Below are 18,545 nucleotides of genomic sequence, written 5' to 3'. Positions count from 1 at the left end.
GACAGAGTAAGAATATTTGGAATGTGAAATTTATAAATGGCAGTGATTTTCAGCCAGGGCTGTAGACATTTTTTGGAGCTTACTACCTTTCTTGCTTTTCTTTTCCCCCTCTTCTTAAGCTACTTTTATGTTCAAATTAATACCAGATCATGAAAAAGAAGAATTCTTGTTGTGGCTCTTGGTCTTCTGCAGCATGATCAGAGTTGTCAGATCCGCAGCTGCAGGAGATTTTTTTACCTTTGTGTGTTTAATGGCTCATACCACTCTGTTCTTGGACGGTACCATTTAACCGTAAAAGCGCGGGGCTGTGGATGGCACGGGACATGTGGCTGCCTTGACTACTGTCTCAGATGTCGGACATGCCAAGGCTCAAAGAGCTGATTTGGCAGCTGCCCAGCAGATTTTTATAAAGGCTCAGTTGGTGGCCAGAAACCCAGGCTGTCAGAGTCATGTTATGCAATAAATTGTTTTTCAGCAGAAGTTTCTAATCCAATTTCAGCTGTATTTTTTTTTCTCCTTTCTGCTATGTAATCAAAGATAAATATACATTATTTCATGGTGTTTCAGAGAAGTGAAGACATGTAATGTAAATATCACCCATCAGGTTGGTTTGGTTTCTTTTTTCATTCGAGAAAGATTTAGACCAGTTCACCAACACAGGAAATGATGCTTAAATTATTTTGGTTTCTGCCTGGGAGTGATGTATTTGTATGCAGCATACCTTTTCAAAGATCATTCAGTATACCTTTTAGGAGATGTTTCCTTCATTTGAAGAGAGTACCATAAGAATCCATTTCTCAAGTCAGAGCTTTGGCTCAGGCATAAATTGTCTACAAATGATGATCAAACAGAAAATTGTACCTTGTCAGGCTGTGACCTTCCTGAATCATTGCAGGCCCTGCCCCTGTAATAGATACCCTGCCACCCCTTTATATTTCCCTTTCACTTCTCTAAAGTAGATAATTCCTTTTCGAAAAAGTGGGTAAGGGTCATCAGAACACAGTGAGATATTTGGGGCTCTGAGTAGATACATTCCAGCAAGGTTGTTTTCATTCCCTGAATACCATCTGTGATTCTCCCCCTTATCATGGTTGTCATGTTTCACTGTTGTGATGTGCTTGCATCCCTCCAAGTGTGAGTTGCTGTGCAAAGGGACAACCTCATTTTTTTCCTCCGCCCCAGCAATAGTCACCATTTGGTCATGTGGTTAGGAATAAGGAAGCTGATCTGGATGAAGACAGTAATTTTTCTTGTCTCAGGATGAGATTTTTCATTCTTCTGATCAAACTGCTCAAATAGGCACGTAAGGGTTAATACTGGCATTGGGTTTGGAGCAGGTGCATCCGATGTGGGGCCAGGTGAATTAAGCTGGTTATCAAAACCACTCCCTCAGTCTGAATAATTACATTACACCTCCATACCTCTTTATACCAGTACACTATGACCATGTCAGGTCCCAAAGCTCAGATGCTTTTGGTGCAAAATGGTTGTAGATTCCTAATCTGGCTTAAGGAAGTCATAGCTGTGGAGTCAGTGCTATCAATGAGATTGTTCAAGTTGAAGTTGTAATGCAAGTTGATAAATTAAGAAACTTCAGACGTGTCTTTACTCTGTATTTGTTTGGGCTTTGTTTTTTTGTGTGTTTTTTGTTTGGGTTTTTTTGTTTATTTGGGTTTTTTGTTTTTAGTGTTTACCTTGGTGGACCACTACGGGAAACAGTTGACATCTTGTAAGTTTTCACTAGTTTCATACTGAGTAATAGTTTTCTAGAGGTGCAGAAACATCATCAAGGCCTCTAAAGTTTACATAGAAGAAGCAACTAACACATGAACCAACTGTTCTTAAATATTTCATTATTAGGCTTAAGATAAATTTAGGAACTATTTTTTATGCCTCACTTCAGGGAATGACTTGTATTTGGAGATTTTGACTGTAACTCTTCTACCATAATGTATTTTTGCAAGAATGGGTTGAAGCTCACTGGGCTTAAAAGTGCCTGAGGCCTTTAGTGACCCAAAAACCAGAACGTTTCCCATGCTGCTCTTTAGAATTCATCTGAAAGGAGGAAATGCAATCCCTGGTGCAGCAGAAGGCAGTGAAAGAGTGCAGACCAATAGGAGAGTGCAGGGGATGAAAGCTGTAGGAGAAGTGCTAAAGCAAGAAGAGAGATTTTTGTTTTCTTCCACTGTTTCTTTGCTGTGATAGCATTGGTTCTTCAAGTCAGGAGCTGTAATGTAACGAGTTCTTTGGGGGAAGTTTTCTGGAAGTATGAGGGGAAAAAGTAGCTATAATTACCAGATAGACTTAAATGCTAAAACAGAGCCATTAATAAAGGAAATTTCCCCTTTCTTCATGTTAGTTAGCACATTTTTAAAACATGACCTATTTTCCTAAACTAGACAGAACAGATTACATTTTCCAGAAGGCATGAGTCACTCCACTATAAAGTCTCCAAGCTGTATCAATCTTCATCAACTTAAGCCATTCATGAGGTTTTATTTTTTCTCACTGAATATAAGCAGTTTGTTTTAAATGAGAAACTGATACATCCTCTCTGGATAGTTAGACTTGATTAAAAGGTTAAATATTAAATAAGTGTGAACTTTATTCTGAGAGGAAGGGAGTGGAGTGACCTTGATAGTAAGCGAAAGACTACAAGGATATTACTGTGGATATATATAACTAGTTTGCACCATGCTCTGCTTGGCTGTAAGAAGTCCAAGAAGCATGATAACTGCCAGAAGGAGCAAAAAATATTTATTTATGGAGCTTCAGTTGAATATATTACAGTCTGGTTTCAAATTGTTACCCTGGAGCTTCAAACTTTTGCTAGGAGTTTGTGCTGAGAAGAGCTTCTGCTGTCTGGCCGTGGAACACCCCACTAGGTCCTGCAGCTTACTCACAGAGGGTGCTTACAGCGAAGGGCCAGCACTGGGGTTTCCCTCTGCAATGTGCATTTGGGGTGTCGAGGAGGCAGATGGAACTTTGTGATACCACTAAGACCTCTGCTAACGAAGCAGGGGAAGTACCTGTGTGCAAACAGCAGTAAAACTTAGCACTTACTCATGAGGTTCACTTTGTGCCATATACATACCGAGAAATTAGGCTTTGTAAATGAGTAAGGTAATTGCTAGTAAGTGCTAATCACACTTAGCAGCAGTAACTTACCCAAGACTGCACAGAAGGTGAATCTGGGTTTTCCACCAATTCCTCTTTGGTCTGACTTTTAGAGAACAACAGGTATAACTGTTTTCCATTGATAATATACAGCCAAAAGGCAAAAATCTGTTGCAAGTCTCGAATCTAGTAAACAAACATTTCCATCTCGGTCCTTTAGCTGAAAAAGTAATTTGTATGATATATGAAAATGTGTTGTCTGTTTTTCATGCAAAAGATGTTTTTTTTTTTTTTTTAATGTTGCTATAAACACAGTCAAAACCACCCTTTGAAATAGTTCTCCTTCAAAAATATCCTTGAGGAAAGGTTAGAAGTTTGTGGTTTATTTTTCCCATTGCTTCAAAATGACCTTCTTACATCTGCAGGAAAGACTCTCTGGGGGCTGTTGAGCCATGAAAGCATATTCATTTAGGGCATTGGGTGCCACAGTGATTTTAATAGAGTGTTGGATGCAGTGCTGGAAAAAGAAAAAAGAGGGAGTTTGTGTTTTGTTGTTTTGCTTTTTGCAACCTGGCATGAAGAATGAGGTCAGGAGATGCGTGCTTGGGAAAGACCCAAAGAGAGAGCTGGAAACATGCCAGCCACACTGAGTCATAACACACATGCTTATAAGTATCTTTGTACCTTACAAAGTCCTGACTTTTCAAATAAAACCATCACTGCTGTAAAAGTATTTACATAAAAATTAAAGCAAATAACATGGAGTGCTGCATGCATTCTCCCTTGTTCCAGCTTTGTTTTATCCTGTGAACTATGACTCCTGTTTGCTTAAGGCAAGGCTGGGCCAGGCTGAAGAATGCTGTATCTGCAATGAATGAAGGGAGAGTCATGCTGCCGCTGCTGCCCAAAGAGCTCAGCAGCTCTCATGATTTCAGGCTGACATTTCACCTGCCCAGGAGGTGGTGTTAAGTCTGCCCCCTCTCTTCTGCTTTTTAAAAATTAGGATTTGAGTATAATTTTGGAAATAGGAAGGCTGTGTGCAGGCCACATGTGCATACCAGACAGCTGGACTGCCTGGAACAAGCACCTAAGCTGTAGGTGAATGGTGAAAGGTACAGGTGGTGCACATTTTGATTTCTTTGTTATATTCTTGTATGTATATTCTCTCTTATATACACATTATATATCAATGTATATTATATATGTCATTATTGTTATTTATCAATTAAACATGCATTATGGGTACTGAAGTTCAGACATAAATGTGCAATGTATGGTTCCCTGAAATGATATAACCAAGAAGGAGGCATGATATTTTTCAATTTAAAGGAAATCATGCAGTTGTATTTCTTAATTCTGCCTCATAGTTTCCTTGGTTGTTTGCATCTGTTAGTTTTATTCTGAGTTTATAAGATAATCTTCTTGTCATATTGGGAGGCAGAAATAATCTCAGCTAACCTGCGCAGTGAAGATTGTGGGCTTGTGGTGATGAACGTACAGTTTAAGATGTTATTTAGTCCTTTTTTGGGTCTGAGTCAATAATGGACAATCCATTAGTTCCCCATAGGTCGTTTCAATGGCTAATTACTTGCACAGTTGCAGAAATTGTTCTTTAATTCTGTCTTACATTTTTCTGAATCAAGTTCCAGCTGTTGGATGTTATTATACCCCTCTCTGCCAGCCTTGAGAGCCATCTATTAACAAATCTCTACTCCCTGTGGAAATATTTAAAAGCAGCAATTGAGTCAGTCCCTTTGAGCTTGGCTTGGGGGTGGGGGTGACCGGGTGGTGTTGAGAAGTTACATAGATTAAATTCCTCAAGGCTTTCACTTGACCATATTTCTAAGCGGTTGTGTGTGTGTTTTGCTAAAGTGAGATAACTCTTGCAGTTGGTGGTGGAGTGAGTGCAGTGCAGGCACACGAGCACACAACAGCTCTGCCTCCACTGGGGTGATGAGGCAGAGGCGATCTGACCCATGTAATTATGGTTAAATGTGTCGGGAGCGGGAGCTGCGGCTCAGCTGGGCTCTGAGTCAGCTGCTCTCCAGCATGCGACTGCTTTTGTGCCATAGGCTCCAGGGAAGATGAGCTTGGAGATTGTGAAACCTTTTTATTGCTCCTGCAGTGTGGAGTCATGTGAATACAGGTGTTGGCTGCGGCTTAGCCCCTTATTTTGCTGACCTTGGATAGCACACGGTGTAGGAGATCTTGAAGACTTTTTTTCAAGGGAGGTGCTGTGTGCAGGGGAAGCCCACAGCACAGCAGTGCAAGCAGGACAGCAGCTGCAGCCTGGACACAGCTGGGCTAGTGGAGGCTCTGGTGTGAAGAGACTCTCCATGTGCATTTCTGGAGGCAGACTGCTGTTTCACAGGGCAGATGAAGCTAATACTCCTGGAGTTTTACAGCTCCAGGAATTGAGTGTGGTGTGAAGTTGCTTCAGGGGGTGCTGAGGTCTTTGTTCCCACCTTCTGGGGTCCATCTCTTTGCCGGTGGCACTAATGCCCAGACAGCCCCCAGCCTGGTGGGACCACGTCCTGCATGTTGCTGGGGCCTCCAGCTGGCACCAGGAAGACACCTTAGCTGCTGGAAAATTTGCCGTCAGGCGGATGCACGACATGCTTTTGCATCCAGCATATTTCCTGGGGAGATGGAGATTACTCCATGGTCTTCACAGGATGGTGGCCTAGATCAGAGGCCACTGGTGTGTGGTGGGGAGTGCCTTCCCTTCCCCAGGAGGGATTGTGGGGCCCTCCTGCCCTTCCCCAGGAGGGACTGTAGCCAGCTGGTGCCACGGCACAGGTCCTGTGGTCAGCACATGCTGATTTATAGATCAGTCCTATCAGCAGGTTTTACCCTGTCACTACTGAAGCAGCGAAAGCTGCTATGTTCTCATTGCAGTGAGACATTGTGAGAGAGTGGATTTATTTTCTTTTTAATTTTTTTGTTGTTGTTTGGTTGTTTTTTTTTTTTTAATTTTCCTGGGTTTTTGCCAGGGTAAAAGGGCCAGTGAGATCAGGAACCGATGGGTGTTTTTGTGCAGCTTCCAGTGAAGGGAGTGAGTGATGCCCACGGGCCTGTGTCCCTAACATGGGCAGGGTGCTTTTTTATCTGTTCCTAACTGAGCCTGACTCCCTTAAGGATTTAAGTAGTTCCCGTGTAAACAGAAACGCATGATGTCCCATTGGACCCTTCTTGGTGGGAATGTAAATGAGGGCATCCTTGGGCAAGCTTTGTTAAAATTGGGCTGCAGTCCTCCTGTTTAGCATTGCTTCTGGTTAGGACTGAAGCTGTGTTGGCAGCAAAATGGTAAGCCAGGGCTGTTTGTGTAAACCTTTGTTGACAAAATAACTGGATGTACTAGTCCTTCTAAAATGCTTGCTGAGGGGGTTTTTTGGTCTTTTTTTGGTTGCCGTGGGTGTTGGGTTACAAAGTTTGCTTTCTTGGCCCAGAGCTGACTGTATTCTAAAACTCTCTGGGCGTAGCTCAGGCATCTTCAAAGTGTAGTAGCTTGTCCCTTGTGTGAAATGCACATCCTGCTGCCAGAATGCGGGCTGCTTTCACTGCACTCACTGTGTTGGTTTTTTTTGTTGGGATCTTTTTTTCTTCTTTGTTTTGTTTTTTAACCCCTGCCAAATAAATAATTTGTCCTAGAATTTTCTGGGGGGGAGGGTGAAGGATGGAAAAGTTTTTGATCACAATTCAGCAGCTCGATGCCAATGTGTCACTAGAGGAGCAAAGAAAAGGCTATCACTGGCCATCCTAAACGATGCTTATTTTTTTAGAAGTTGGCAGTGTCTGTCTTTTCTTTGGCACGTGGATGGTCTAAGCTCTCCTGCCTCCTGGTGGGGATCTCTGATGGGGCTTGTGGAGTTTCCAGTGTTAGTGACAGTACACTGTGGTACACTTAGCACTTAAGGTCTGCATAGAAATGTTAATCTTTTGCTTTGGCAATGATGTAGCCCCTGAGGAACTGAAGGGCAAGAATATTCAAATAGTGATTTCCAAAGACCCCAAGACAGTTATGGGGCTTATGAAAATATGATGACTTACCTATGTCACTTATGTCTTTATATCAATTTGCTTACTTAATTTATTTGAATGCTGAAGGCTTGAGGGAAATACTTTTCCAGGGAGTTAATCTTTAACTTAACTAAAGCAAGTGGTAAATTTGATGTAGACTAGTGTTCCTTTTGACAAAGCAGCATTTGTCTCCTAAAAATAAAGGTGAAAACATATGCCCCATGAGCCAAATTCTACTTGGCTTTATGCTGAAATAAATTCAGAATAACTTCACCACTATCAATACACAACTTCATTTTAACACTGCTTTTAATGCAAATCACTAAACTGGAAAAAAATATAACCTGAGCGAAGAGGCACAAATGAAGGCCAAAACAGCAACAAGAGAAGTTGGTTCACCAAACTTGCCTCTTCAATTTCTGGAACATTCATTTTAGTGTTTTGTTGGGGTTTTTATTCCCCACCTCTTAATTACCTGGGAGAACACTTCCTGGCTGTGATAAATTTCTCCGTGAGGGATTCATTATAAGGATTTTAACAATTAAGTTTTACCTCCTGCCTAACACCTGGTACATGCCTACTGCTGTTTGCAGAATAAAGGATTAGAGGCACTAATGCTGATTTGATGATAATACTTATTTTTGTTCTCTGTTAGAACTGATCAGGTTGCATTTTCTTGCATAGTATTTTTCTTCAGTTTTGGTGCTTTTTTTTTTTTTTTTTTTTTCCTGAATTAAAAATAATCTATGTAGCCCTAGGCTTTGGGGGTTTGTTTGGTTTTTGTTTCAGGCGCATGCAACTAATGTCTCTTTTCTGTTTCCACCTCCTTTAGGATGACAGTGATGGGATTCCCTGGTCAGAGGAGAGGGTGGTGCGGAAGGTCCTTTATTTATCACTGAAGGAGTTCAAGAATGCACAGAAGCGGCAGCACAGCGATGGCATTAGTGGGAGCCTCAAGGCAGTGAATGGTGAGACACCTCTGGGGTACTGCTGGAAGGACTCAGTCTTTTTTCCATGCTGTAGCAGGGAGGGAGACCAGTGTACCAGTCTGGCATACACTGTGCCCTTTTGATCTGAACAGAGGAACTTGTTTCTGGAGTGCTTGAGATGCCTGGGCTGAAGAATCTATATGTTTCGGTTTCTGGTTAACTGATTTAGGTGGGGATCAGGGCGGAGGGCAGGTGGGAGGATGGGGACAGGCTGCCAATCCAGGGAAAAGGAGCTCTTGTAGTCTGTCTGCTTCCTGATGTGCTTAGTACGTCAGCAGAGAAGGTAACCATTTAGAGGTGGTTGGCTGCAGTTACCTTGGGGAAGTACACCTGGATAGAATTTACATACTGTCATTTAGATGCAAGAAACTGGCTTACTAGCATCTGTGTCTGGAGTGATCCAAGTCCACAGGCAAAGTAGCATAGGATCTCCATACAGAGTTAAAGGGCTGAGAGGACACAAGCGCTGTGACATTGGACTCCCATAGTTTAGTAGTTCACAGGGCATTTGTTTAAAGGTATTAAAAGGAGATTCAGACAAGCTTGGATGACAGGAGCTTGAAAGGAATTGAATTTTATTTCTTTAATGCTCCAGTCAGTTATTATCTGTTGCTTCCCCATTCCCTTAAAGCTTGCTTAAAAAAGCTGGTATCCTGAGAGGTGAATATAAACTGTGTCTCTTTCAGATTCACTTAGACCCTTACTTGAAAAGGCTTTGTCATGCTGGCTTGAGCCTTGAAAGTGATGACTAGCAGGATTCAGATTTCTAGGCAGGCTTACAGTTTTCACTCACAAGAGCTTATTTGTTTCTTTATGGAGGTTTATGGCAGTTCCCTTTAGTCATGTGCATAACTATACATGTGCTAATGCATTGGAGCAGCAGCTGGGTGCTTGCTTGGTAGGTTATTCATATTTATATGTAGCTTGTCTTGTTGACATGGTGAGTCAGATTCCACTGAGTGTTATTGCCGACAAGGCAAAAAACTAGGGGAATGGCTGGATATAACTACAGGCAGCATGATAAAGTCAGTGTATTGAGTAAGAAATTGCAAACTCCTTAATGTGATTAAAGAAGACCTTAGACTTCTGAGTTCAGTAATAATATCAAGTGCTGATCTGATGGGAAGGGGCATCTAGCTTTAAGAGCAAGGCATTTATAAGCTTGGAGGTGTACACAAAACAGCATTGGCTTTTTTCCCTGCAACACCTCTGCATCATTGATCTTCTGTCAAACACAATTTCTCTTTGAAAGTTTCTTATTCCATTGTGGGGGTTTTGTTTAGTCAAAGGAAAAAAGTCCAAAGGCATGAAGCACAGTAATTGTGTGTTAGGAGGCTTTGATGATGTGCCAGGTTACAGGATGACTGAGGTTTTCATGGTGTCTAGTTTCTCCAAAGACAGCTTAGATAAAAAGTGAGTTGGCTGGGAATGCTATGTCAATGCAGGTACCAGACATGGAGTATGCCATTGGCTTCACCTGGCAGCAGCAGAGCTCACATCTTCAGAGCTTTTTTCCTTCACAGAAATAGCTTACCAGTCATTTGAGGGTTGGGCTTTTTTGTTTGAGCCAGAATGATATTCCATGTTGCTCTTTCTGTTTGCTAAATTGTTTTTTAAAAGTCCTGTCTTGGCCCTGCTCTGTTTCAACATCTCTGTCCAAAAGCTTTTTTTTTTTTTGCCATTGATATTTGGAGGAATGTTTCATTATGCAGAGAAAAATAAGCAAAAGGGAGGAGGATTGATATTGTGCAGTGACATCAAGAAGATCAATTTGAATACTACATTAAAAAAAAAAAAAATTAGCCATGTATTTTCAAATCTATGGGTCTCTATGGACTGAGAAAAAAACAGGTCATCCTGAGAAATTACTGAGCTATTTTGAATTCAGGGAAATGTGTAGTATTTTAAGGATGAGTCTCAGATCCCAGATTTCATACTGTTGGGAAGGAAATAATGTTTTCTTGTATGTGTTGTTTGTACAACTTTCAGGCCACATCCTTTGTTTTTTGCATGTTGCTCCAAAGGGTAGCATGGGGTTAAATATAGTTTTATGTGAGTGACCTATTTTTTAATTCCTTTATTTATGTAACTGTTGAAAATCGAATAGGTCACCTTTCAGCACCTGGCAAATACAACAATTTTCAAAACTGGAAAGGAAGGGTGTAAGGGGGATTCAGGCTCTCTGAACTCCCAGCTCTGTGCAGGAGTATAGATTGGTATTGGATATTTCTAGTAGCTGAGGGAACTGCAAACAGCTGAGTAGCAGGATTTCATCTTAGTGCCACCATCTGTAATGCAGAGAGACTTTCTGTGGTCCAGTTTTATAACTGCCATTCCTTAAATTTATGTATTCCTAGACTTGCAATCTGTAAATTGTTTTAGTAAAAAGTATTTCTTTGTAGCAATAGAGGAAGGCAAAAAGGTACACCAGCTCCTTGTAACTTGTGTCTTTAAGAAGTTTTTATGCATTTGGAGCAGATGAAGTTTGATAAACATGCTACAAAAGTTCCTTTGCAGTTAGTGAAACTGCAGCTAAACTTGTATGAAAATGATTGTCAATTGTATTTCATCCGGTGATTTCAGTAGTATCATTAATGATTTGGTAGCTGGAATAATGGTGCCTCTTTGATAGTTTGAAAAGCAAATTAATTTTAAATGTGGAAGATGAATCCATTAACAGAAGTCTTTTCTTTATTATAGTTTCTGCAAGCTCTGATGTGCTGGTGGTGGCACAGAGAAAATTAACTTCTGTGCCTCTCTGAATAATAATAATAATAAAAATATATAAAATAAATAAAAATTGAAATTACTTTTGAATTTTTATGTATGATAATACCTTAGCTGTCTTCTCTGTCTCACTATTAGATCTACTTGTTATCCTGAAAATAACCCTGCCATTTTCAGTTTGTGTCTGAAATCCTATTATTTAAGTGCTTCCAATTAAAGAGAAAGGCAAGTGGGTATATTCTGATTGTCATATTAGTGGTTATATTGCATGTGTGTTTATGTTTACTCTGGATACTTGCAGAATGTAGAACAACAGCCTACAGTATGCCTTTGTTTCCTGCATGTTCCTGTTCAGTCCTTGGGAATATAAAATTTGAAGGAGGTGCTTGTGCTGGTTGTCAAGAAACTCTTTGCAGCCCTAAAAGGTATACTGGAACTCTGATTATGGAAACAAGGTCTTGCGCTGGAAAAACCCAGTGGGACCTCTTTAGTGATTTTGATTACTGCTGCCTGTCATTTGCATTAGGATTTTAAGAACAGGGATTGGTGTTTGGGATAGTGATACCAATTTTCAGAGATCCTTATCTAAAACGAGAACTAAGTCCTTTGGGAAATTGTCTTCTTCTTGTGCAGCTTAAAATGTGAGATAGGGCTATAAAAAAGGCAATGAAAGATGTAATAATGGCTTGCATTCTGTTGATGAGAGTAAATCCAGTACCCTCAAAAGGCTATATCACAAAGCAAACTTTTATGACCTACAATTTTAAGTTCTGTTTTTCAAAATTCGCAGTAAATAAATTTGTGCTGCAGAAGTGTGTTTCTTGAATGGAAAAAGTGACAAAGTTTTCTTATTTGTTTAAGATGGTTAGTTAATCTACAGAGATGACAAACCAGACGTTAGAATTATTCAAGCATATAGTTTGTTTTCACCAGCTATACTTTGTCCTAGAAAGGTGTCATGGCAGTTTCCAAACAGGTTGTCTAGCTTAATCTCACAGCAAGAATAATCTGTTTGGGAAATCAAATTTATGTGAGGGAATGCTTTGTTTCGAGGCATAAATTGAAGTCTCGTTCATTAGGTAAATAAAAAGGTGAGTAAAAAAAAAAAAAAAGAAGTAATTTTGCTATTCTGAGAGATTTCATTTTACATTTAAGGTTGTTAAAGGAACTTGGGTATTTTATGTATGTTCTTTAAATGGAGTGGGAGCTATGTCAGCATGTGGATGGAGGTGATGGTTGGACCGTAAAGTCTCTGGTGCCCCTTTCTCCCATCTCAGAATCATTTTGGTTGGAGAAGACTTCCAGCCTTTGTTTGATCACTACCTTGTTAACTAGACTGCAGCAGTAAGTACTACATCCAGTTGTGTCCTGAAAACCTGCAGGTGTGGGGACTGCACCACTTTGTACTGGTCTGCTTCTGCCCTCAGCCATCCCCACACAAAAGTTCACGTTTCTTTTGTTGGAGAGCTGTTTTTTCCACAATTGATACATCTCCACACTGAGTGGCAGGAGGCTCTGAGACAGTTCTTGGTGGGACTGTGATGCCAGACCCAGTGGCAGCACCAGCCTCTGATTCCTGGATCTGCACGTTCCTTGGCTTCTGCACTGGTTGTTTGTGCCAGCTGAGGCAGGCAGCAGTGCATTCTGAAAATAGCACCTTTTGTCATTGATGCATGTATTTTCAACTATTTTCTGCTCACTGCATGGGGATTTCTGTCCATGCTCCCCAGTGAGCCATGTTGAAAGGATGGTGCCCAGTAATAGGGTGGCATGGGACTGTCTTCATCTGACTTCAGCTTCTTGGTGAAACCTCTTTTCCCTTGCCGTGTAGATGGTACTCCAGGCATGGCAGGAAAATCGCAACAGATGTGGTAGAAATGCCTAAACATTGCTAAGCCGGGTGCTTCAGCTCAGTGCCATGTATTATCTGCCAAAAGCTAACTAAGAGGGGATGGCAGCAGCTGCCAGTTGGGAGCCACGTCTTCCCTTAGACCATGTCTCTTCTCTTCTGACTCCTGCAGATGAAAACATGGCAGCTCTTGGGGAAGTGCTGTTGTTTCAGCTGTGCCTCTGTGTGCCCAGAATGGTGTGGGTCTCCTTCCCTGGCTGGGTCGTTACTCAGCCTCCAATATTGAACAAGAAAGCAGCCCTCTTCGTTCACTGTGATGGTTCAGATACACTGATAACTTCATCTCTCTTATTTCTGAAGGCTGCAATTAAGTACTGCAAGAAGGTTTTATGCTAACGTTTGTCTAGGGAGCTTTTCACTCCATCAGTGATGTGAGATTGCATTTGTTGACAGTGGGTAATGTCTGTCTGTCTCCTAAGCTTTAGTAGAAGATTGTAACTGTGCCAAGGACCCGTGTCTGTAAGTGGATTTTAACAATGCATTTACAGAAACAGAAATACCTCTTTCAACTTTGCAGTATTTTCCCTTTACATTCAGAGTAAACAGCCTTTTTGGCTAGTTTTAAACTGTGATTAAATATAGATGTTTTCAACTAAAAGGTTCAGAAAATAAGGATTTGAGCAAATTTGTCATGGCACTCAACATCACTTTCACTTTGGTGCTTGCTGTCAAGTGAATTTAAAGATTAACAAATAAGTAACAGGATGTTTGAATTGGGCTTCATTGAAAATTTCCAAATCTCTTTTCTTTGTTTTCTAGAATAGAATTAATTTTCAGCCTGTCAGGGACTCGCTTGTTCATTGGCTGACAGAGGTTGTTCTTTGCCTTTTCCATCATCACCATTTATAAAAAAAATTATAAAAAATTATGCCCTCAGTGATGTCAACTGAATTTGATTATGTCCATCCAAATTGTGCTCCTGTCTTAATAAAATTTCAGTGTTTGGCAAGACTGATCGAAAATCTTCTTTCACAGGACACCCATATTCCTTTTCCTCTCATATGTAACAGGGATGGATATTTCTTTAACCTGTGAAGCAGAGAATTTGTATCATTAATTTTCTTAAAACTTATTTCATGACCATTTAAAAAGAGCTTCTGTTGCTCCTGAGTACATTTCTAGGCAAACAAATTCTAAAAATAATCTTGCCTCCTTGCATATGTCTAATCATAGGTAATAGAAAATGAAAATGGCAATGAAGAGTCTGCAGAGGCAAGTGCATTATCTGTAGCAGACTGAGTTATTGTAGGCCTAAAATAAATAAGGTGAGGAAAGGTGGGAAAGAGTTCAGCAGTAGCTGATGGGTGTGGCCCTGCTCCTTTCACCTTGTTCCTTCTGCTGGCTCTGCCATTTGTCTGCCCGTGCAGTTCAGCCAGTCCAGAGTACTGACGTGGCAGAAAACTAGCCCAGGAAAAGAAAAATATTTTAAAAAAGATTTTTTTTTTCTAGTTTAATGAACTGCACACCTTCATTAAGAGGTCAAGTGAGCATCATGTGGTCATTTGGTGGAAATGGGGGACCCCAGAGTACCTTGACTGAAAGTTGGAGGCAGAGGATGTCAGACTCCTCATCCCTTTTGATAGTAGCAAGCTGCTTGACTTGGCACAATCATCTTGTCTAACCACAGCCTTAGGACTGGCACAGTCATCTCATCTAACCACAATCTCAGATGCTAGAAGGGACAACAGTTGCCAGGAATGAGCAAAAAAAAGATTAAACTTAAAAGTTCATTGAAAAGTACTTCGCAAGTATAGGTTTTAGGTTTGTGTTTCTCTCAAAAACAAACAAGACAAAAATCAACCCATTTCCAGCTGGTCTAGGGAAGTGATTGTCCCATTCTACTCTGCACCGCTGCAGCCTCAGCTGGAGTCCTGTGTGTAGCTTTGGATACCACAATACAAGAAATATATAAATACACAAAGATGTTAGAGTCCAAAGGAAGGCTACAAAGATGGTGAAGGGCCTTGAAGGGAAGCAGTATGAGGAGCAGCTGAGGTCACTTGGTCTGTTCAGCCTGGAAAAGAGGAGACTGAGAGGAGACCTCATTGCAGTCTACAACTTCCTCATGAGGGAAATAACAGGAGCAGGCACTGATCTCTTCCCTATGGTGCTCAGTGACAGGATTCAAGGGAATGACCTGAAGACGCGTAAGGGAAGGTTTAGGCTAAATATTTGAAAAAGGTTTTTGACCCAGAGGGTGGTTGGGCACTGAAACAGGCTCCCCAGGGAAGTTATCCCAGCACCAAGCCTGAGAGATTTTAAGAAATGTTTGGACAATGCTCCTAGGAATGGTGTGACTTAGGGATGGTGCTGTGCGAGGCTGAGAGTTGGACTTGATGATCCTTGTGGGTCCCTATTAACTCAGGATATTATATGACTCTGTAAACCACCTTCAGCGCCTTAAAACCACACAAACAAATGTACCAAAAAATCTCCACCCAAAACAAAAAAAACCCAAACTCATCACTTACATAGTGGTGAAATTTGTTGTGTTGACCCTTCATGATACAAAACTTGGCTTTGACACCAACAGAGAAAACAATTTTATTTTCTTTCACTCAGGGTAATTCTGCGTAGCTGCTGCCTTGGGTTTGTTTTCTGTATTAGCAGTCTGGAGAGCACCTTTGAGTGTGGCCAGGCAAACCGTTTCATTCTCTCTGTATCAACTGTAAAATCTCCAGCCTAAGTTTGCACCATGGCATCTTTTTGACTGGTATTTGCATCCAAAAGAGTTGTAAAAAGTTGTAGTGGTTTTACATCACAGGATTGCCGGCTCTGTCAATAATTGTACCTTCTGTCAATTCTAGTTTGCTTATTTTTAGAAATGAGAGTGACGTATCACTAAATCAGTCATCAAAATAGCATACTCCATTTTATTAAGAAAATAGGAATGTAATGGGAAGTAAAATGAGCATTACATGTAAGTGCAGAGAGAAATTTCACTCAAACACACAGACTGTGTAATGCAGTTTACAGCAGTCAGTCCTAAGGAACTGTATTTTCTATTTCTGCTTGGCTTTGAATAAGGCCTTTGCTAATTATTTTTGCACTATAGCTTTGAGCTTTTAGTGCAAGACTACATGTGTGGAGTGCTTTCAGAGTATTAGAGAGAATATGTTTTCAGCCTTCAAGGGCCTTTCTTGTGTCCTAGAACCTCCACAGCAGTTTTTATTTGATGTGGGGGTGTTTTAGAAATTGCTTGCTGTTTGAAAGAGTTTCAGAACTATTTGCTCCAGCAAGACATTTCTTAGGCCATTAGGCTGTGTTTAATTGGAGCAGGTGTCATGTGTGCTGTAAGCCTTATTGTGTCAACGCTGGCAGTAAAGTGGTTTTAGAAGAAAAAGCAGAGATTCTGTAACTACTGATGGGCACAGTAGCCAATTCAGCAAGTTGCCTGACACAGCTGCCAATGTACCATACTCTTCACCTCAAATGCCCTATGTTACCTGTGTTCAGAGGCCTTGACTTGCTAAGAATATGGGATGCCAGTCAAAATGGGTTTGGGGATCCTTGTAGTGATGTGGAGTAAACTGGAAGCACTGGTAGATTGGTGTCACATTATTTTAAGTGTCATTGATCCACATCTGAATGTAGAATTTCTGATGTGAAAAGCAAGAAAATCAGTCACCTTTATAGAGTAATGAAACTCTTCAGGAATTAGTCACATTCATTTCATGGCTCATAACAGCCTGGGAGATTGGTCTGTGCTCAGAGTGCATGCCTCCACATTTCGGTTTGGTTTCATTTGGATATTTTTGATTTAAAATCTGCAAGAAACCATTCTGAAATAACTGCTCTTTTTAAGTAACTGATGATGATGAGAGGTTCATCACATAGCAGATACATTCCAGAGCTTGTGGGTGAATGTCTTCCAAAAAATAAATATAGCCTAGTACGTATACTGTTAAGTCATAGCAGATTGCTTTCCATAGTAATAAATGTGTCTGCATTTTTAAATTTCTGTGTGTGTGTGTCTGACTAGCACAGATTTATTTCAAGCAGTTAAGGTGATGCTGTATTCAGAATTAGTTGAATACATGTTTTCAATAACCTGCCTTTGATGCTCTTTGTTTCCCAATTTAAATGAATTTAATACTGAGGGTGTTTTTGGTCTCACCAAAGGTAAAGATACAGAAGCCTTGGACTTAAGGCAACAAGAAATAACAGTGATAACAAGTTTAACTCGTGTTTTTTCTGATATATCTGAAGGAATTTCTATCTCTGAGACAGCTGAATTTCCACCCTTATCCATCCTGTTTTCTCCCCTTACAAGACTGTTAGTGAGCATTGCAGTCACAGTCAGGACTGTGTGATGTTTCAGATCTGTCCACTAAGAGGCTAACTCATTCCAGATAAGCCCTGAACAGACAACATTCATTTTTTACTTTGCTCAGAATTTCCTGTGCTTTGTTCTGCATCTGTTTGTGAAAGACTGTGTTATCTTTGAAAGCCTTCATCTTGTTTTCTTTATTCAAGCTATACACTAAAATGGAAAAAAAGGAAGAGCTGGAAAGACCCCAGCTGCAGCAATCTCTGCCAAAGATCCCACAGAGGGATGAAGCTGGCAAACTCCTGAAACCTCATCAACTGACTGTTTCTCTCTGGTGCAATTTGGGAAGCCAGGAGATAAGCTACTTTTCCTGCTAAAGGTTGGCAGCCTCAGCCAGCCATTCCGAGTAATGCCTAAAGACTGCACCAGCATTCAATTGCATTTTTTCTCCTCCTTTCATCCCTCACTCAGCTTCAGTAGTGGTTGACCTTAAAAACATTTTAGTTCAGCTTCTTCTTAGTCTTCATGTGCATGTGTGTAAACAGACATGTTAGAGCTAAATGGCATCTTGACATGCTCTCTTCCAGCCAGGTTGTCCCAAAAGCAGGTTCTCCCTAAAATATCTCCCTCAGACAGTGGTGGTTGTCTCTGGTGCTGGTAAAGGTGCAAGTGTTCCGTGGCCTACTGTTTTTTAAAGATGTTCTGCAAGCACCCCAGTGTTTTTAAGTTCTGCCTCCTGTGTATGTGGATGGATTGAAAGAAGCTTAAAAGTGATGAAAATGGCACAGAAGCAGTACAGTTTTTTTACTTTTTTCACAGTGTGGGAAATTTCTTTCTGTTTAGGGTGGAAATGCTGTCACAATGTTAGCAAGAGGGTGCTATGATAGAAGTGTGTACTTTTGTATCTATTTTCTCATTGAGAAAAGGCACCTGGGTTGTACTGCCACATGCGCATACAGGTGTATCAGATGGAGAGGGCTGAAGAGGAATTTCATCCCCTTTTGTTTTTTCCTGACCCCTGCTCCTTGCTGGCATGTTGTGAGATCTAGTTTCAGAGCCTCAGGCTCGCTCTCAGTCTGTGGCTCCATATGCCAGAAGGAAGCAATAAGATTGCATGGAGCTACAAACCTGAGGCTTGGCACAGGAGTGGGCTGGTGCTGGGGAGAGGCATATTCCTGTTACAGTCTGCATGCAGGACTCAATTTCTCTTCCCTCCTCTTGGTTCCTGTGGTCCATCTGTCTAGAAACATGCTATTTCTCTTCCAAGGAGAAGACACCTACTTCTCTCTTTAATGTGACAATCTATTTGAGGGGGCAGTAAGCAAATAACTATGTTTTGCCAAGGTAATAAAATTCGGTGCTTTGTAGAGTAGTTGTTCTGCCTCTTTGCATCTTGGGAGGTCAGTAGCAATTACCTTCAGGTGGAAGTCATGAATAAGGGATAGAAGTTACAGGAATGTGGCTTGAATTCCAAATCTTCTTGAAACAAGGGGCTTTGCTGCTCTTCTCCCCC

At 40.9% G+C, this 18,545-nt stretch overlaps 1 protein-coding gene across 3 annotated transcripts in view; it reads left to right on the top strand.

The window, feature by feature from the left end:
• The window catches only part of JARID2 (jumonji and AT-rich interaction domain containing 2), a 209,137-nt gene that overhangs the window by 82,566 nt on the left and 108,026 nt on the right, over nt 1–18,545 (top strand). For all 3 annotated transcript variants that reach the window (XM_005525263.3, XM_088058457.1, XM_088058453.1), the window contains exon 2: nt 7,970–8,105. In XM_005525263.3, the coding sequence (XP_005525320.1) occupies nt 7,970–8,105 (136 nt within the window). The remainder of the gene's footprint in view (nt 1–7,969; nt 8,106–18,545) is intronic.

Source organism: Pseudopodoces humilis, chromosome 1, assembly GCF_049639895.1.
Source record: "Pseudopodoces humilis isolate 2021_Gansu_Grassland_sample_001 chromosome 1, ASM4963989v1, whole genome shotgun sequence".
In the NCBI taxonomy this organism is placed as follows: domain Eukaryota; kingdom Metazoa; phylum Chordata; class Aves; order Passeriformes; family Paridae; genus Pseudopodoces; species Pseudopodoces humilis.
This window is presented reverse-complemented; position numbering and strand designations above follow the sequence as displayed.